Source organism: Aptenodytes patagonicus, chromosome 5 (genome assembly GCF_965638725.1).
Source record: "Aptenodytes patagonicus chromosome 5, bAptPat1.pri.cur, whole genome shotgun sequence".
NCBI lineage: Eukaryota > Metazoa > Chordata > Aves > Sphenisciformes > Spheniscidae > Aptenodytes > Aptenodytes patagonicus.
Window position 1 is genome coordinate 17,680,272 of NC_134953.1, and position 21,458 is coordinate 17,701,729.

General features: G+C 45.2%; 1 protein-coding gene across 6 annotated transcripts in view; it reads right to left on the reverse strand.

Moving 5' to 3' along the window:
• Positions 1 to 9,081: 9,081 nt before the first annotated feature.
• Positions 9,082 to 21,458, reverse strand: part of BTRC (beta-transducin repeat containing E3 ubiquitin protein ligase) — a 125,341-nt gene continuing 112,964 nt past the window's right edge. For all 6 annotated transcript variants that reach the window (XM_076338901.1, XM_076338895.1, XM_076338900.1 and 3 more), the window contains 6 exons: positions 20,991 to 21,240; positions 20,179 to 20,297; positions 14,753 to 14,863; positions 14,053 to 14,131; positions 10,500 to 10,693; positions 9,082 to 9,490 (listed from right to left, as the gene is read on the reverse strand). In XM_076338901.1, the coding sequence (XP_076195016.1) occupies positions 10,532 to 10,693; positions 14,053 to 14,131; positions 14,753 to 14,863; positions 20,179 to 20,297; positions 20,991 to 21,240 (721 nt within the window). In that variant the 3' untranslated portion in view covers positions 9,082 to 9,490; positions 10,500 to 10,531. The remainder of the gene's footprint in view (positions 9,491 to 10,499; positions 10,694 to 14,052; positions 14,132 to 14,752; positions 14,864 to 20,178; positions 20,298 to 20,990; positions 21,241 to 21,458) is intronic.

Consider the following 21,458-nt stretch of genomic DNA (forward strand, 5'->3'; position numbering starts at 1 on the left):
GCAATTTACAGGCGTCCCCATTCCTCCCCTGCCTCTGTGCAAGGACTCCCTGGCTAAAACACCCCCCTTGGCTGGGAAAGCTGGGAAAACAAGCCAGCCATGCAGGACCCCACACCAAAGACATAAAACACTCGCAAAAAAAAATGGTACAAGGATTTCTGCAGGACTGGGGAATGCGGCAGCGGGGAAGACCCACTGGGAGAGTCTGTCCCCTTTTCCAAGATGAGATAGAAATCTCTCAGAGAGGACATGGTCTTCAGTGCTGCCTCTTGGTGTTTGCCCAGCACCATCTAGTCCAAACTAGAACAAAGTCCACAAGGAAGCAGTAAGTGGCTCAAATAAACGTAGGCAAAAAGATGCATTGCTTAGCAGCCACTGACCCCTTTCCCTGTGCTGGAGGAGAGGGAACGCGGCAGCACGGGCGCAGCAGGCCGAGCCGCTCGCAGACATCTCCACAGCTTGAAAGGTCAGAGCAGTTTGCTGGCGCTGCCCTTTTGGAGTTGACACTGCAGAAACAGAGACGGTCCAGCAGCCTCCCTGCCTCGCTGCCCCCTTGGAGGAGAAGCCTTACTTGATCTGCCTTTTTAAATGCCAGCAGGGTGCTTTGGGCATGGGACAGGGAGTTTTGGACACATCAGCTGCGTGATGTTAACCAGGGGCTTGAGTTTCTGCAAACCACAGTGGCCTCCAGAAGAAACTCAGTGGTGTCCCTAGTGAAAGCACTGCTCAGGCTGCTGTCTCTGCCTTGTTGCGCTGGAAAGCCCATCTGACTCTGTTCTCCAGCTGCGGGAAGGCTATTTACCTGTACAGGTGAGACCTTTTCAAGCCCAGGTTTTCCTGGTCATATTCCTTATCCAACTTCAGTGGTCCCCAGCAGATCAGCCCCACAGCTCAGCAACCTCCCTGCTGGTTTGGAAATTTCTAGCTGCTCCGACCAGCCAGGTGCATGTCAGCAAAGCATTTCAGAGACAAAGCTCAGGATGGGAAGATAACACTGATCAGAAACAAAGAGTATCCCTTGGGGATATAATGAATGTGTCTGAGCTCTCTTAGGGCAAAGCAAAGCGGCTGGTACTCACACACATGCACTGCCAGGAGCTTGCTAGAAGGGCATCACATCCCTGTCCATCAGATGTCCTCAGCCATACTCGCCAAGGATCAGCCAGCAAAGGGGACAGGCTGAGACCTCAGGTGGCTGCGGGCCGTTAGGTCAGATTTGCATGGGATTGTTAGCACAAGCAGGTTCTCATTTTCCTCTGCTAGTCTTCTCCTCCAGCAGCGCAGGTGCTTTCCTCCTGGGAGTGTCCTGGGCAGTGTGTGCATTGGCTGTAAAGCAACTTGAGCACTTGGAAAAGAGAAATCTTCTGCAGGCACAGCTATACAGACAGAGCACCAGGCTCTCAAGCCCAGGAGTGGCATCTTATTCCCACAAAACGTTGAATCATTTCCACACCCTCCTGGGCGCTGACAGGTCTGCCACTGCACAGGGGGAGCTCTGCCGCACACGGCCTTTCAACAAACGGGCCAGGACGCTGCCGGAGCCAGGCGCAGCCCATACCCCAGGGGCTGCCAGGACAGCGGGACAGCTCGCCCGCAGAAATCAATGGCAGCACTGGAGCATGTCTATCTGCTCAGGGCTTTTGTTTCCCCGGCCACGCTAAAGAGCTCGCCATCCTAACCCTCTTCAAACCGATGCAGCACTACCCAACCGCTGAATTCATCCTAAACATTTTTTTTAAGAATTACATTAATTCTAGCCTAGCAGGTCTAAACTGGCCAATTTCCCCTTTCCAAAAACTAGCTTCCTATACTCTTGAAAGTGTGTATATAATATAATAATAATAAAAAAAAACCAACAGAAGATTTCATTTTAAAGCTGTAAGTTGATCAAATGCTGTTAATTTGAAGCTATGGTAAACATTACTTTCCTCCTTCATTTGAAGTGGAAATAAGGCACACATTTTTAAACAGAAAGGGTAATTAACCACTGAATCTATTTAAGATAAGCTGTCTGGTGTTCATTCTTTTCCAGTGGAAATTTACAATTGAGATTGCTTTTCTTTCTCAAAGACTCTGTTTAGTACTTGAGTTTTTGGGTGTCATGCCAGAATTCCTGGGAGAAGTTTTCCAGCCCTGCAGCACAGCACTGGCCAAGTCCTAGAATCTGGAATACAGTCCTAGAATCTGGAATACATACTCAGATCCTCGTCTTTAAACGTCAAGGAGAAGAAGGGGCAGGACTAGCTAAGGAACAACTAGCAATAATGCACAAGGAGAACCTGTTTCATGTAGGACTGGGTGTATGCGTGTTGTTTGGGTACACACAGAGACCCAGGACTGTGAGTACGAAAGGTAAGGGGCCTCATCCATGTGTGCTGGCAGTCACAGGTTGTTTAATTCAAGCTGCATCCTGCATTATAGACCGATCCAAAACGATGGATGAAGCCTGCCACTGCAATTCCTCTTCCAAATCTATTATCCGACAGGAGGAAGGAGCAGGGAGGGAACTGAAAAGGTTGAAGTGGTGTAAATATATATATATATATATATATAAAAAACCCCAAACCCTTGCCAAACAAAGCACGTGGCTGCTGGGAACCCTGTCACAAGGAGAGACAGGGATTAGAAGTGACGGGAATCCTGCTCCCAGCGCTTCAGAAAAGCAGGAGCCTTTGCAATCTCCAGTCCCCCACTGGCTCCCAAGAATGGAGCCAGCGGGAAGAGAGACGGCAGGAGCGCGGGGTTTGTTTGTTTTCTGACCACCCCAGGAGTCAGGATCTTAAAACTGCGGTGGGCTTTGTTTTAAAAGGGGCTGTTAAGTAAAACGGAATGAACCAAGGCTGCTATCCAAGGAGCATTTTTAAGAGAAAGGTATTCTGAGGGCAAGGGTGCTTGCATTAAAATTCGGGCGAGCCGTAAGCATGACAGCATCCCCAGCCATGGAGCTGCGTGGCGGTGCTGTGATATGTCAATTACTCACTCATTATTGAACAGCAGGATTCTGATTAGCTTATAAAACAAATTTCTGCTTCTCCTACCAGGATCTTGCAACAGTACCCAGAAAAACACAAAGTCTTTATAGCTTCTCCCCCTGACTTTTTTAATGGGCAGGATGGCTCTGGCTCTTCTGTGTCAGCCACATCCATTCTCTGGCTTACAGGGCGGACTCATTTGCCCCAGCCAGAGGCCATCAGCTATGAATGGAGAGTTTGTTAATTAAAAAGTATGCTGTGGTTTTAGGAATAAGTGTTTTTTCCGACTGCCAGAGCAGTCTTTTATGCTGCATTCATCAATGAGCAGCAGCTCTGAGGTGGGACTGGCTACCGCAGACTCCGTGTGTCCTGTGAAGCTGCATCGACCCAGGCCGTGGGGCAAAGCTGTCCATCTTATGGCCGCAGCGCTTCCAGGTGTTCACGCTGCAAATGTCATGTAGAGTGCACATGGAGCAGAAGCGTGACTCACATACATGGGGCTTGAGGAAGATACAGGCTTGATATTTTGACAGTGCCCTTCACCCCAAAAGGAAAACAGGAGAGATTCACAGCTTAATCTTTGTATTTGTATTTAAGTTATTTTCTGAACAGTTAAAAAAAAAAAACAAAACCAAACACAGTTACCATGATCCTAGCTCAAGTGAACATTAGTACATTAACTACACATCACCGTAACATAATCACAAAATTCAAAGCACTCATTACTTAAGAATCCAGATAACAAATATAGCAGAGTAACAAACAGAAAACTCTGGAGAAACCATGTTCTTTCTCACCTCTCCCACTTTCCACACCCACCTCAGCCTGAGCAGGCAGGAGTGATGCAGCATAGGCTGGCCTGGCAGGCATGCAGCTCTCCTAAACGTAGTGATGTAAAATGACTGGGAGAAATGGGATCTGTTACACTTTGTTGAGGTCCACATTATTTTTCTGCCATGCTAAAATCGTGGCTAGGCTGCGCCCTGCAATGCCTCACATGATAAAGACAAAGTAGCTGAAAGCAAAGTTTTATGCTCAAAAGCAGCTCCAGATCTTCACATTGAATTGCCAAAAAATTCTCACAGCTAGCTCCTTGTAAAAGCCACTGCAAATAGCCTGGGACAGGCTGGCCTGCCTTCTTCCTGTACGTGGAGCTTCGCTCAGACGTAAACCAGTGCTGGAGTGCCAGCAGATTAAAACACTTTGCCTGTAAAGGCAACAAATTGTTATTCAACACACAGGTACGAGCAGAGCTGCTCTGTAATGAAGACTGGTATTTCATGCTGATCTTCTGGCCACAGCTGCACTTGGCTCCTGCTTGAGCAGAAATCAGGGTATCTTTTAGGGTGACAGGCTATTGAAAAAAGGGACCTATTTAGGAGTTGGATACAATATCTAAAGGGCTTGTTGTACATCCATGTATATCAGCATCCCTCTGATTTTGAGAATATCAGCTTAACATCGCTAAGGATTAAACAGTGTTGCCAATTCCCATGGGATATCTGCTGGACAACAAATGTGGAAGCCCAGCGGTCTTTGGGAACAAGCACAAAGTCACGGGAAGAGTTTTCTGACAAGACAAAGGATGATTTATTCTGGCAGTGTGCCAAGGCTCACCCTAGAAGAGATGCTTTAGGAATTTGCCAGTAGTTTGGCTATACACCTCATTTAAAAAAAAAAACCAGCAAAATGGGGTGAGGGGGAAAGGAGGGGAAGCCAAATGCTCAGCCTCAGCAGGCAGCCATTCCTCTCAACCTGCTGCTGGTGTTGTGGAGAAGGAACGCACCCAAGGGACCTGCTGCTTCTGTGCGTCTCTGAATTCAAAGTGGGGACAGAAAGACTGTGGCCCCCTCATGCCAATGAACCCAGTAGGGATTTGCCGGCAGGAGGATGGAGGGATTTCATATGGAGATCTCCTCTGGGGACAGCTGGGTCACTTGCTGTTCCCCCTCCTTCTGGGAAGCTGCTACTTATTGCTTCGGGGGGAACAACAGCAAGGCAAGGCTCAGCATGTCAGATGCATCATGCATGCCGCTTGGAGACCCTGGCAAAGTTCATTCTTCCCTTGGCAAGTATAGTTTAGACCATCCCTTTCTCCTCATGCCCCCAGCACAACCTAAAAAGGGCATCAACTGACAAGTTCAACAGTTGGAGGCCTTACTTGGTTACCTCCTGATGACTTTTGATGTTCTCATAGAAAACCTCTATTCTTCTGAGCCAACTACACAAGCTAAGAGATCTATTTTCAGTATTGTCCCCACTTCTGTAGAGATCCATCTCCATCCCTGTACCCCCTCCTAGCTTTCAACCACTTGGGTTATCTCCTCCTTTTCCTCCCACAATTAAGAGCAAGCCTGCAGTAGGAAAGGTGGCTGCTCCTTCTCATCCGCTTCTCTAGCTAGGAAGAGCTGCTAGTATTTGTGATTTATCAAACACAAATATTCCTCCCCCCAAGCGAATTTAGGAATCATCAGCCACAAAAGGCAGATCTAAAATGGTGTTAAAGGAAGCTAACAAAGTTAGGCAAAAAGCCCAACCTGGAGATGTGCTTCCCATCAGAGCCGGGATGCCAAAAAACTCAGAACCAAGCCTGGAGCTCTGCTCAGCCTGAGAAAGGAACATGTGGCAGGGGCAGGAAACACATACCTGGGAGTGGAGAAATGCACATGATACTCTCCAGCTTTTTCAGTGTTCAAAAAAAAAATTAAGAAAAAGAAAAAAGGATCCTTTGGAGCAGGAGCAGGTGGCAGGTAGGTAGAGCATGGTGGTCCAAGTCAGCTTCCAGTTTAGAAACAAGTGTAAAGCATTTCAATGTTTCCGATGATCATAAACTTCTCAACTTGTCACCTGAATCTGTCTGTTCCGACAGCGGATGTGTCTGTCCCTGAACGTTAACAGGGAGCAGAGGGAGCTGCTCCAGAGGAGACAGCTGCAGAAGTTTTCTCGCTGCAAATTCCTTCATGCCATTTTCTATCTGCATATTTTAAAGCAAGCTGTATTCCTCTGAGGATGAGAAATATTTGCAGCAAAACTGTGCCCTATTGCAAAGGAGTCACAAGCAGGAGACGGTGTAGCCATAACAGATTGTCCTGCTCTGAATGTCCCACACTTCCAGTACTTTCCATCCCATAGTCCAAGGAGGAAGGCTAGTGTGAGCTTCCTACTTGTGGGAGAAGTGCCGATCTCTACGCAGCAGAGGTATTTCATTTCATTGCGATGTGCAACACTTAAAGCCCACAGACACTTCCAGCCCTTTTTTATCTCCTTTCAGCAGACACGTTCAGTTCCTAGCTCCAACCTGGCTGAGGGATTATCCATCCAGTTCATGCTGAAACCTCTCTCTCACATGCACTCTTGCACACTCACACACACACACATATCTTAAGGGGGGGAAGTTTGAAAAAGCCACTTTCTTCTGACACTGGGAGATCTACTTACCAGATTGCTCCTCCCTGGGTGCACAATAAACACCACCAAATGTCAGGCTGTGGCAGCTTCAAGTTCAAGTTAGATCAGTTAACTTCAGTTTCCTTCTTAGCTATCAGAAAATTTGTACAACTCGGGGAGTGGGGTAGGAATCCTCGCCCTCCTGCGGTTCTGTATGAAGTACCCAGACACAGTCCCTTCTTGAGGGTAAGACACCACTCTTGCCATGTGCCAAAAATGGGTTTCAGCTGTTGCTCACTAACTGTACCTTAAACAGCTCTATACAGCAGAGTTCAAACTACGGTACCACTTGAAGACCCAGCAGTGCTTAGAAGTTACAGAATAGCAGCATGGAGCAGCAGGGCTATGACAACCAAGGCCAATCTGCAATGGTGTTGCCTCTGTGTTTGGCCAGCCAGTCTTCTGGTTCTCCCAAATTCTCTCAACTAGCAAAATAAAATCCATCCTTGCAGGTATTGCCCACAAAGATGCAATTAAAATATTAGGAAGTTCTGCAGCCTTCAGAGGCTGGAGTAACAGATCATTGTTTTCTACAATAATCTAAATGTAAAAGACAGAGGATGACCAAACTGAGGAAAATAACTACTAAATCTGCAGCCAAGGTCATATAAACCCCTGCTGATATGCAACCATGCTGCAGAACTTGTAATAACTGAACTTAGAGGAACAGTGTTCAAATAACATTAAGAATAAGACTCAGAACTTCAACTCAGCAAAGTTTGGGATGTAAACGTTGATTCTCTCTGCTCCCTTGCCACTTTGGCTTTGGGACTGCAGTATGCCTGATAGGTAGAGCTGCCTTGAAATCCAAAACAGCCTTCCTAGACTTAAAAGTAGTGCCAAAATTAGTTGTGGATGAACTTACTATTGTGACTCAGAACTTTTATGACTCTGCAGAGGTAAGTCACACTGTCAGTGTTACCTGAACAGAGTCGAGTTGTTAACCTGTTTGACTCTTCTACAGTAATAATTCAAACAGAAAACAGGAGTGTCACCACACGCTCCGAGACACTCTTTAGAACTGATGTAGTCTCTAGGCTCAATGAAAATACAGGGAGCTGAGTGCTCAGCACTGCTGCCCACATGCTTCGGGAACTGCACTAGGTATTCCCCAAGCACCAGCTTTCCCTTCCTCCATAACTCCGTCGCCTTCTTGTCTGTCTTAGCTGTCACCAAAATGATTTAAGCCCTCTGGACTGCTCTTTGGGGACTCTTGGCCCAGCTCCTTGCAAAATTTCATTGGTGGAAAAAGCGCATCCCAAGCAATTAGAAACAATGCAACTGCTTCCACAGCAAAGTGAAGTTGATGACAATAGCTTAAAAAAATTTCCCATCTGCCAAGTTCCAAGTTTAAAGGGCTTAAACAAAGCCTGTTTAAAATCCCTCTAGCCCGGAGACGAAGGGCCCCAATTTCCTACTGTGGGATTGGAGCAACTCCCCCCTAAGGCAGTGGGGGTTATTCAAGACCTACAGTGGAAGATCTGGGCCCAAACCTGGAATGGCCAGGGACTGCTTTACACAGTCTTTCCTGATCCAAATGCAGGCCTGCTGCAATTCCTTGCAGCTCTGTAAAAGAAGCTGTTTTCCCCCAGACCTCTCTGTCTAGTTCAGAGACATGCAGAATTGTTTCTCATGTCCCTCCTCTTCAGGGCTACTTTTCTCTTCTAAACAATGACAATTTGCAAAAGCCTCAGCTAGAAAGGAAAGATCCAGCTCAGCTATCAGCAACGGGACTAATCAGCCTGTGTCCCTAAACCGCAATGCAGCATGCACGTAGGTTAGAGAAGCACACCAAAGGCTCTCCCTCCGAAGGCTTTCTAGCAAGGCCAGCCCCAGAAATGCTGCAGAACTGGCCTGGAGCTACTGCTAACTGTACTGACTGTACTCATGGCCGTACTCATTTTACCCATCTGCCATCACCAGGGGACTGTGCCCCACTGGTGCTCATGTGAGCAAAATCTTATTGTCATGGCCAGAGTGTTTGTGTAGTGTCTCCACTCTAGAGTGGCTCGATCTTGAGAGCTCCACAAGGTTTTTAGCAGCTCCCTCTTCCAGCACTCAGCTACAGCCTCTCTGAAGGGAGAAGGAATGGAAAGAAAGGAGCAATGTCCAGCTTTCCTCCTCACCCCAGCCTCTAATTTACAGAATGATTCGTAAGCCATCAGCAACACATTGTCTACAGGGAGAACAGCAGGAGGAAGATGGTACAGACAATCCCTTTGCTAGTGAAATACCGCCCAGGGCCAACGTTTTGCCCGGGGCTGGGGTGGACAGGATCTCAGCCCCAGTCCATCATGCTTGGGACTCTGGCAGAAGAGAGTTTAACTTTTCATTGACTAGCATTCCCCAGCCAAGCAGATGTTAAGGGAGACTACAATACACATCCAGCTTCCAAAGGGTTAGCAGAGCAGGCAGGAGAGGAAAGAGATGGATTTGGCTCATAGTAGTCAAATTTCAAGGGTCTTCTCTCCACAAAAAATAGGTCTGCAGTCAGAACAGCCAAAAGCCGCAGGGAAGTTGGGGGCGGGGTGCTGATCTGGCTGTTATAAGTGCTTCTGTTGCTCTTCAGAGCTGAATGCTTTTTCAAAGGCCTAGCAATGGATATTGATTTCAGTCTGAGAGTAGCAGTCTCCTTCCCACCCACCCTCCCTCCCACCCTGAAGTGACTCTCTCAGCAGGGTGCACTGTGGCTATAAGTCTTCTGCTTAACAGCAAAGCAACACATTCTGGCAACAACTTAAATATATTCATAGGACATCTGTGACTGGGTTTGGAGGGGAACCAAACAGGGAAAAGGGAAGAGGAGTGAACAAGAAGAGGGGGGCAAGGGAGGAAAGGGATGGGAAGGTTTAAAAATGTTAACTGTTCATGAAAGATAAAAGTCATCTTCTGATATAGCAGCACTTTAGCAGTCAGCCACGCTGAGTAGACCCTGTCTGAGATCAACCGCATGCCAACTTTGTTCCAGAAACAAGTCTGAGCGCCTCTCTCTTCAGCAAGTATTGGTTACGTGGATAGTTCTTTTGTCCTGGCATTGGCAGATAATTTAAATACTGCAGCTTATGAGAGTCCTGGGAACAAAAAACAGAACAAACCAAACAAACCCCATTCGTACTAAACCTTTTAATGATTTAAAAGAACATATGATTGACCAGAGTGTTTGAGAAAATCAAGATGGCTGATCTGACAGCTCTGGAGCATCACTGTATATTTATCAATCAAACAGGATACAGAATGTGCCCCATGACAGAGCATTTTCATGGGACAATGTCACTGTGGACACCCCCCTGCAAAAGCCTGTCAGCTCTTCTGCCATTTTTCTCAAGCTACTAACAGTAATGATGCATGTACCCACCAAAGTGGGCAATCATGCTATCCCACTCCACTCATATACATCAAATCCACTCTACAACTGACCCAAATATATGAAACATTATGTCTTCCCCACACTGGTTGGCCAAGACAAAAGGGTAAGGTGATGAGCAAACCAGTCAGGCTCTGACATGAACAATTTAACACCCATGCTGTGCTAGAGAGAACGAGGGCTAGGCCCTATCAGTAAATGATTTTGCACATTGATGCATCTCGATTTTATTTGCCTGGGCTTGTGCCTCAGTGTCTCCTCCCCTAGCCAAACTGTTCTCTTGAATCAGCTTGCTGCAGAGTGAGAAGAATGGTCACCACTTCAGAGGGAGGGAATAAAGCTGACGCTTCTTGGCAAAACCCTCCTGCCTGGTGACAACTGCCCAGGGTCAGGCCATCTGCATCCCCTTGTTAGGCAGCAGCTGCTCTACTCGCTTTGCAGAAACCCTTTTCCTTCTGGACAGCAGTGATAGCTGATTTAATTATTGATGATGATGGACAGAGGAGGAGGAGTTCTTCAGGGGAACTCACAGGCGCCACATGCCACAAATCCTAAAATAAAGTCCCTATTCTAAGGTATCAAAACCATTCCTGTCCTTTTACAGGACACTGTAATTACTGTCCAACCAAGATGAGAAATAGATAGACCCAGCTAGTCATTCAAGCAGCGTGCTCGCACTACATCCAGTGTCACCTTATTTTTATTTTTTTTTTTACCTGTGCGAGTGTGAGGTACAATGTAGTGTTATTTATCTTGAGATGTAGGTGTATGTTCTGGACGGGGAACGAGTGGATTCTGCTTGGGCAGCTGGGTCATTCAGAAAATCCCAGATGAGGATGGTGTCATCATGTGAGCTGCTGACTATCTGGAACTCGTCAAACTGAAGTCGAAAGACTCTTCCAGAATGCTCCTAAATGCAAGTGGGAGACACAGCATGTTACTTCACAAACTTGCTGGCACCTGGGGTGGAGCAGAGAAGATGAACTTGGGCTTGGATTCTAGTGTTACATTCATTTCTCAGTAAGCCCCATATGACACACTGTGCATCACCATCACATAGCGTAAAGTAAGCCCTCTTTCAGTGGAAAGGGTTTGCCATATCTGAATACTTGGCTCGCAGGCAGTTGACATTACAGTTATCCTGTTACTCCTTAAATCCCAATATTGGACACGCACTGTGCAGAACAAACCAAGCTCCCTCCACCACACAATTCAGTCTGGCGAGGCTGATAGGAGCACTTTCTTCCTTGGTCCACGGTGAAACTCCTTCCCGAAATCACAGCATTCCCAGATGCAGTAGGTTACAGGGGGGGCAATAAGAACTTTGCATTCAAGACTTGGCACCATTGCCACTGCTGAAGAGGAAAGAGGTTAATACTGGAGGACACTAAGGAGCCTGTTGTAAAGTCCAGTGACACAGTAATAATTCCTCTTAAGCAGTTCTAAAAATATGAACTGGAAAGGGCATTCTTTACAGGCAGTTTACATTCTGCTCTGAGGCTGAGTGGAAATGGCATGACGATTTGGCAAGAGTTCAGACTGTAATTAACAGGAGGTAACAGCAAGATCCTGGATACCACAGAGCAAATCCACTATGCTTTCCCTTTTGTGTTGCCTATGTTTTTTTGGTGCTTACACTGCTGCAAGAGTGAGCAGTGGCCTCCTCGGTCAGAAGGGAACAGAAACCATGCAAGTAGAGTAAGCCCTATCTCTTCTATTAATACATATTTCTCTTTAGCGCTCACATGTTGTAAGGGGCCTAGGGTCAGGAAAAAAACATGCCTTAAAACATTTTAGTACTGAAAATACAGGTTTCTCAAATATTTAGAAAAAAGAGAATTGTTAGCAACTAAATGGGAAGCCTCTGTCTTATGGCACAGGACTACAAAAATACAGCTTGGTTTGCAAAGCACAACAGCTGCTTTAAAGCGAAACTCTGCATTTTTAAATGAACTGAAAATACACACACACACAAAAGTCAGATTCTATTTTTAAGATAAAATTTAAAAAAGGTCCAGTCATTGGAACCTTTCTGATCTTCTAACCGTAACTCAAATTTGTCTTAAAAACACCTTATGGGTTTCTATCTTCCCACCTATTCCAAAAAGAAATGTTTTTCCAGAGTCTGTGTTATAGCAGTGAGGTAAGTGAAGTTCTTGCTAAAAAAATACCACTACAGCATTCAGATTCACTGAGGGACTGCTCACAGAGACGCCAAGAGAGAGAGTGGTACTTCCAAAGCCTGTTTCCAAAACTCCTTTTTTTCTCCCAGTCACTGTATGCTAAGTAAGGTTGCCCTAGAAGTTCCGCACAGCACCTGCCCTTTGCTGTTGCAGTGGCAATAAGCAGACTGCACACCCTAAGTTGAGGCCACAAGGACCTGAACCTCGTAAGGAAAGCTGAACTGTGTGCTTATTCTATGCCTGGAAAGCTTCTGTCAAATTCATGTGGCCACTGTTCCAGCTAACGGAAGACAAAACTGGAAGGGACCTGGCATGCAGCGAGCATTTGTTATCTGTGCACTTTCCTCCTACTGTTTGAAAATTGAACACAAGCAGCAGGAGACTCACGATGTTCATTGTGCAGCCAGGTTTAATTTTGGAGGCCGGGGGAAGAGAAAAAAAAAAACCAAACCATGGGTAAGCGGGTATAAGGACGCCCTGTTGTCATAAACATGAAAAGTCCTAAAAGCACCACAACAGCTTCCTCTGCCCTCCCTCTTCTGGCCCCCTCCATCGCTATCAAACAGGGATTTACGAGTATCCATGTGTTGAGATTCCTACAGTGTTTCCATCCCACCACTTCTGATTTATAATATAATTAGCTGGGGCACTTTCGCTGTCCACTGCTGGAAAATGCAGAGGAAATCACACCAGTTAAATTAAGTCTACAGGTTACTAGGCACACGTTTGTCTCAGGCTGGAGCAGGAACACTGCTAATATCGAGCTGAAGTCTAAGGCTCTCAGGATATGCGCTCATGGGCACAGAGTTGTTCCGTAGTTTGCAACTGGCTGGCCGATGACAAAGGGTTTTTCTGGATTTCAGCCATGAAACTATTTGCAGTTCTATTTGGCTAACAAGAAGGTTTTTCAGCATAGTACCTGCAGGCATCCAAGGCTCTCACAGACTCCTACTCTGCAGCTTATGGTCCAAATACATGATTGGGAAAGAGTTAGCATGGCTTAATGATCTACTGCCTGTCAGCTGAGTCACAGTAACCCCCACAGCCTGCACCAAATGTGAAGTAAAATACTTTAGCAAAATCTACAGCAACAGTAGCAATTCAGGTGGTCGATGAGTGTGCAGAAGGTCAGCTAGCGCAGCTCAGCTGGTGAGAGGTAACCACACTTTTAGAGAATCAGACAGCCTCGGTATGATCTTGGTTTAGAGCACAGACTAGTCACATGTCACAGTAGGAAAAGGTCTAACGTATACCAACCCAAACACTTCTTGGCTGAAAAAGAAATACATTTAGTACTTCTTTTTCAATGAGAATTTGGTACTGGATTGAAATCTTCCTTTATCCCCAGCAACAGTGCAAGTTTTTGGGGGTGAATGTGATGGAGGAATGCTTATAGGAACCATCCCATGGCCTTGGGCGTACTGGCATTTTTCTCTCAACCTTTCCACATTATTGTAAGACCAGTGCAGAGCCACTGTTAAGCATGACTGTGAATGTTGTTAACACTCACACAATGACATTTTAATCACACCATCATCAGACCTGCGCTAAATATCAATGGACAGCATGAGAATAGTAGTTGCTGTTTAAGGATGAGTCAATTTCACTGCCTGTTTCAGTCCTTAGCCTCTCTTTCCCTAAACACCCAGAAGCCAGTTAAAAGCAATCCCAAGGTTGCTTTTGTTCTTATTTGTTCAAATTTGGAACGTACTACTTTTCTTTCCATGTCAACAATTCTGACAATGTACTTCTACATCATTAGGTACACACAGGTTGAAGTAAACCCACTGACACATGGATTCCAAGAAGGACAAGTCTCAAAAATGGGTTTAGTTGTTAACTCCAAATCACAGAACAAAACCGTTAAAAAGTGAATGAAACCTCCACAGGTTCTAATTTTTAATGCTTTATAGCTTGCAACATTAAAAAAACAAACCAGTTGGACACCCAAAGAAGCCAGACCCCTAGAAATGACTTCTAGATCCTGCAGAATGGGGCTAAGCTGACTTGAGTTTTCATGGCTCAAGATAGCCCTGATCAAGCAGACTTTTCTGCCCCCTCCACCACCCCTACCAAAAGCTCTTACCACAAGGGTTCGCAAGCAGAGGGTTCCTGCTGGAGCACGGGGGTCCAAAGCAGCCACGAGATCCCATACTTTGATTTTCCTAGTAGTGAAAAAAATAGACAAACACCACGGCTCTGTTAAAGATGAAAGAGCAAGTGCTCACAGAAAAAAAATAACTGTTAGTACAGCTTAGCTAATACACCAGTTCAAGGAAAATTACAGCAATCCTTCTGCTCTTGAGACCTGGTTCTTGCACTTCCCCTTTGTAAAGCTTATAGAGCTTAATGGGAGAAAAAAATATGCTGTCAACAAAGTAAATACTAACAGATAACTAATAGAATACTGTTAGTAATAACTAACAGAAACATGTGGGAGCGCAGACACCTAGTCAGTAATGGCAAATGGTCCAGAAGACATAACCACAGATGGGAAAGATTGTTTTTACCAGTGGTTCAGCTAGAAGAGGTTTCAGGTTGAGTCAGTCAGATCTTCTTACAAGCTAGAAGAACTGGACCACACACATCAAATCACACTGACTTATTTCAAAAGATGAAAAAAAGGTATCCTTTGTAGCATCGTCCTGATTTACTGGCCATGAAAAGGTCCTCTTGGTATGAAGGACAAGGAGTCTAATATTTATAATGAAGATACAGCAAAGTGGGATGTGAGACACTGAGACAGACAGGAAGATACAAGGTATTGACTGCACCGACAGCCTCACCCATCATATGCCCCGCTGACTATCCTCTTGTTATCAAAGCGTATGCATCTCACCAACTCTTCATGGCCTTCCAGTACTCGTAAACATGCCCCACACTCGATATCCCACAGCCTGGAAAAGAGTAGGAAGAAGCACTAAGAACTTTTGAATATCTGATCATTGCAATGAAACATTTGGTCTTTGCTTGTAGTTAATTGAAACTTGGAAATAAAGATTATGATGAAACAACAAAGAAGAAACAAACTATATTCATCAGTCCTTTTCCTGCTGTTAAGCGGATGCATGCTTTTCAACATGACCCTGTTATGTTACAGTATCACATGGGAAATGAGTCAGAGATCCACAAATTTTAAGACTAGTTGTGTCTAGTATCTACTGCTCTAGTAATACAGGATATCTCCCAGTTATCTTCATCACAGTGAGCCTCATAACTTTATTTTACTGAAGTTGATTTTTCATAAAAGTATCCCACCTTGATTTTAAGATGTTAAGAGAGGGAGACTTGCCAATTCCCTTGGCAGCTTGTTCCAACTGGTAAGATCACCTTCACAGGGCACACGCCCCTTTCTGTACCCCTACATGCCTAATTCTGATTTGGAGACTACCATCAGACAAACTAAGACATCAATACAGTGGTGAAATGTACAAGAATTAACAAGCCCTTTTTATTTGTCATTTCTCCTACTGAAGGTGTGTTTACTCTGTAATCTAGGCACCTTATGCATAAGCTAAAATGGGCACTCTATGTTTATTATTTTGTAATGCATTTTCTTCTTGCTCTCAAATAATTCCTGTGGCTCTCTGCTAACTGTTTCTAATAATCCAATATTTTTAAAAAAGTTCTGGCACCAAAACCAGTATGTGGTATCTCAGTAAGATACCCAGCAATGCGTTATTCTCTCAACTGTAAATATCCCAGAGTTTTGGGCTTTGTGAAGTATTTTTAGCATGGAGAATAAATTAAAATACATGCATTTTTACACTTACACACTACCTTGAAAAATACTTAAGAAACGCTTGAAACAGTTGTGAAGTAAGTCTATTTGCTTTCCATACTTTTGTCAGCTCTTTGTCAAGACTCACAATTACCATGGATAAAGAAAGATTATTTGCCTACAAGAACTGAAATTCTTTGACAGGTATTGTCTAGAGGTTCCACCTCTGGCTGAGACATGCTCTGTTCATACAGGAATCTTTTAATAGCAGTATCTGCTGCGTCTCCCTGACACACAGCTGAAATAAAGCAGTCACAAATGTTCTTAAATGCTCATTCAATTAGCGTTCAGACTGACATGAACTTCACAGTAGTGAGAAATATGGGTGGTTCGTGGAATTTCTCTGGGTGACACATCACGAAGCAGCACAGCTGCTGAGGGGTCAGGTCACTTTTCCCTGAGAGGCAGACAAAGAAAGAGATAAATTGTCCCCACATATTTTACTCCTGAGGTCCCCCAGGGAATAATCCAGGTCCAGTGGATGTGTGCCCAAGGTTGGTGGTTAATGATTGCAGCTGTCCTGCCACAACAAGCTGCTCTCACTTTGGACAACAGAGGAATGAACAGAACTCTTTTGTCACTGTAGAACTGGGAAAGGATTTGCCTATACACGTTTGAGGCCAACGAGGAGCACAAGGTGATTCTTCGATATGTGAAGTTGATCCTTCAGGAATCTGCGAAGATCCCAATAGTTTTCACATGACTACCAGCACACCAGTCAAGGTCGGAGCAAGCAACTCCATGGCAAAGGTCAGCCAAAGGCACTCTGGCTGGTCAGAGAGCATTAAGTCTCTCAAGGACTGTAAACAGGGCGGACAATGCCAGAAATCATAGAATCATAGAATCATAGAATCATTGAGGTTGGAAAAGACCTCTAAGATCATCGAGTCCAACCGTCAACCCAACACCACCATGCCCACTAAACCATGTCCCTAAGCGCCTCATCTACACGTCTTTTAAATACCTCCAGGGATGGGGACTCCACCACTTCCCTGGGCAGCCTCTTCCAATGTTTCACCACTCTTTCAGTAAAGAAATTTTTCCTTACATCCAATCTAAACCTCCCCTGCCGCAACTTGAGGCCATTTCCTCTCGTCCTATCGCTTGTTACTTGGGAGAAGAGACCGACACCCACCTCGCTACAACCTCCTTTCAGGTAGTTGTAGAGAGCGATGAGGTCTCCCCTCAGCCTCCTTTTCTCCAGGCTAAACAGTCCCAGTTCCCTCAGCCGCTCCTCATAAGACTTGTTCTCCAGACCCCTCACCAGCCTCGTTGCCCTTCTCTGGACACACTCCAGCACCTCAACGTCCTTCTTGTAGTGAGGGGCCCAAAACTGAACACAGTATTCGAGGTGCGGCCTCACCAGGGCCGAGTACAGGGGCACGATCACTTCCCTACTCCTGCTGGCCACACTATTTCTGATACAGGCCAGGATGCCATTGGCCTTCTTGGCCACCTGGGCACACTGCCGGCTCATGTTCAGCCGGCTGTCAACCAGCACCCCCAGGTCCTTCTCTGCTGGGCAGCTTTCCAGCCACTCTTCCCCAAGCCTGTAGCGCTGCATGGGGTTGTTGTGGCCAAAGTGCAGGACCCGGCACTTGGCCTTGTTGAACCTCATACAGTTGGCCTGGGCCCATAGATCCAGCCTGTCCAGGTCCCTCTGCAGAGCCTTCCTACCCTCGAGCAGATCAACACTCCTGCCCAGCTTGGTGTCATCTGCAAACTTACTGAGGGTGCACTCAATCCCCTCATCCAGATCATCAATAAAGATATTAAACAAGACCGGCCCCAGTACTGAGCCCTGGGGAACACCGCTCGTGACCGGCCGCCAACTGGATGTAACTCCATTCACCGAATGGAGTTCAATGAACTGGTGCAGAAAGGTTTGAGGAGCAATCTTGTGCCAGGAACTTTCATGCCATGTGTTTCCACTCCTTGCCATCAATCCTGAGATTGCCAGCAGCTCTGGGAGGCTACAACACACTATTCAGGCCTGTATTTTCAGGTCCCAGTTTGAGGTTTCACCTGAATCTGAATGGGATTAGAAGAGATGATCATGTCCCTAGCCATGTGGGGAATGGGCCTTCACGTACAAAAGGGATAACTGCTATGTAAGAGCAGAATCTCCTAGCAGAATTGGTGCCGAGGGTACCTCCCAGATTTGATAACCTTCTCAAATTTCTACTTCTTTAAATAGTCAAAGGACCAAATAGTAAGAGAACTGCTCTTAAGGCTTGAGAACTAACTAAAAAAAAAAAAAAAAATCACTACAAAGTGTATGCAGTCAAAAACACTACCACTCTTCCTTCCTATAGCTTTGGGAGAACTTCTGGAAGTACAGGGAGGTCTGCAATTATCTCAGCCTTTAATTCACTTGAAGTCCTGGCAGAGCTGGAAGATGTACAGAAGGCAGGTGAGCCTGAATCCCCATCTGCTAGAGAGAATGCTGTTGTCTAAACAGTCCAGTATCAGATCCCCATGTGTGCACACACTGGAGGTTGAATACACTCATTTAAAAATTAACCCAAGATGATGTAGTCCGATTCTATTTTCTTGCTCTAAATTATCTTTTTTTTTCCTTTTTTTCTATACCATGCTTGTCTGCAGCAATTAAGAACTTTGGCCCTAGAGCCTAAGATACTGAAGTGATCGGATTAAACTTGATGGACCAGTTTCTGCCAGATGGAAATCGGCACAATGATAGCGATGCCTGTGTAGCTGTGTCCTCTTACACAGTGAAATTTCTGGCCTAAAACAAAACCTAAATAATTTTTATACATGGAGTCTCCCTACAGAAGAAAGATACTGATTTCTCAGCTACTTCACATGTCCTTACATTTGCAGTCGCAAAACTAGAAATCAGAGTCATCTTTTGCAAAAAGTTTCCCTGCAACTGAGGAATGACAAACGTCAAATTCTGTATCAGGAGGCAGCCTCTACTAAAGGGCAACACACAACATCTGGCATTTTACAGTGGATTAAAATCAAACATACAAAGCACCAAGCCACCCACAGAGATGACTTAGTAACCTGCCCTTTCTTAATCACCCTTCCACTGCCTTGTGCCCTCTGCTAATGGCTGGGAGAAAACAATGTGATCAGGTAAGTCTTGTGCCTTGCCCACACAGCTGCCAAACCTGACTTCCATTAAGATTCACTGCCAACATTCCTGAAATTCTAGCACAATTTATCTGTCAACTAGGGATTTTGTCCAATGTAATCCTAAAAGTAACTGTATTCCTCTTTAGTGTTATCACTATCTTGACATTTACTTTTATTAGCATTGCAAGTCATATCTTAGATCCTTCCCTAACTGCTGTAATATTTAACTATTTCTTACTCTAATTCTGAGACCAAGTTTCATAGTACAATTGCAGAGGGTTATTTTTTTCGATTTGAAGTGCAGGAGTTCTCACCATGTGTAAGTGGTGCTACTCTTACACAATGCCTGTAATACTTTTTCCCCTGATTAAGAGGCAGAAGTTCCAGCTCTCTTGGTCATCCTCTCAGACAGCCCTAGACTAAAATCTGGCACAATGACCTAGTGATGTCAACCAAAGAACCACCATTTTCCTACAGAATGCAAACCAGGGAGAGGCAGCGTGTTGCAAGCGAAGTCCACAGGCAAACAGTAACATGAATCATTCTCACTGAGGAGAAATTATTACTGACATGCAAAGTGAAGGGTTTCTGCTTACACTGTCCAGCTTTCAAGTTTTATCAGAAGGCAGACAATTATTTAAAGCAATGACAAAGACAAAAGGGAGGTTGCTCTTACTCCTGTTTGCATGAGAGCGCCATTTTCCTACGTCACATATACTACTACTCAAGCTTGCTCCGTACACCCTGAGATTAGTGGGACATCCCTCTGCCAGCAGCTGCAGGATGTAGGGAGAAATCCTGTCTCATGATACCAGAAGGAGTTAAATCTCAGATTGCAATCAGGGCAGCTGGAGAAATGCAAAAGGCAGCAAACTGAACTTCATGCTCTAAACCAGCTGTTCCAAACTTAACCAGGTGCCAAGTACCACAAGAAGAGTTTGGCGAGAGCCCAGGAGGATTTCTGCAGAGGATTAAATGCCTCTTGCTGCAAATCTGACCCCTTTAACTAGACACATAGCCCAATTAAAATATCACAAGAGGACATCATAGAAAGTGGTACTTGCCAGCTCTTTCATACACCAGAATTGTCAGAGCAATGCAACTTGTTGATTAGTATGGGACTCTTGAGATATAGAGGATGAAAGATAACACAGTAAAACAGGCTTCTAATATCTCTTTCCAGTAGTTCACAATGTTCTATACCAAAGAAAGCATATTTCAAAGACGACAAGGGTACAGAGCACTTCAGTTGCCTAACCTCTGCACATCCCAGGGAATCAGAGACAACGTGCTTGCACAGAACTCTGCAATGGGGAGTGTGTCTCTCACCTGATAGTATTATCTGAAGAGCCGCTCACTACTAGCCTGTCTCTGTACTGCAGACATGCAATGCCTCGTTTGTGGCCATTTAAGGTGCGCACAAATTCGCAGGTACTAGTGTTCCATACCTGTGACAGGAAGGGGGGAGGGAACCACACAGAGACAAGATTATTAAGAAGAGACTAACAAAAGCTGGTATCTGTATGATACATAGGTGCATCCAGAATGCTCTTAATTGAAGATGCTATCATTAAGACTGGGAAAATTACCCCTCCGATGACTTGTGACTATAGTCTGCAACTGTTAGCAGCTTGGGTCACTGTACACAGAAGATTTTTTCCACACCGTATGAGAATTAGCTTCCAAAATCAGGCTTTGGCACTCTTGGGCTAAGGTTTAGTCTACACAGGATCTCGATTTTCCTCAGTTTTAATGCTGCAGAGATTGGGATCATAGCAGTAACACTTAAGTGACTCCTATCCACTCACCTTCACTTTTGTTCCCATGCTGCCTTCTGACAACTATTCAAATGACTGGTGCTGAAAACAGATTATGGAAGTGGTCAAGTCGAAAAAGAACACAGAAAAAAAAGTCCTTTTTCAACTGCATCTGTACCTGGGTCTGATTTGCCATACAGCTCTGTAAACAAGTTGTGCAAGCTCAACAGAGGAGGAACGAGTGGAAATGAGCAGCAGGAAGAACACTGCTTCTAAAGGAAGATCTGTGTAATAACTGCCAAGGATCATCCTCCCTGCCTGGTCACTGTTCTTAGTTATTAAATACCCCAGTGCTGCAAATAAAAAGCCTCTGAAACACCTCACCTTTATAGTTCTGTCACCTGATGCTGATACAATGTACTTGTCATCAAAGTCCACTACGTTGACGGCAGCTCGGTGCCCTACTAGCACCCTCCTCAGGGTGATGTCTGTTGGTGAAGCCATGTCCCACACAGCAATGGAACGGTCTTTGGAACATGTCACCATCATGCCGTTATTGAAGCGGAGGTGCAGTACTGCTTCACAGTGGTGAATCAGCGTATTCAGCATCTCGCCTGCATTCACGTCCCACACCCTGCAGTTTCAAATTTCAAACCAGAGAGAAGAGAGTTTAGAAACTGTACAGTGGATTTTCTGCAGAGCGGGAAAGGGACTGGGAGAGGTAATTGACTCTCTAGCCATATTAGAGAAGCAAACACCACAAGTTATATGTACATCTATTAAATAGTTAATTAAAAGATGTATTATATAAACCTGTTGATTATGGATACATTGAGACAGTCCAGCAGCCAA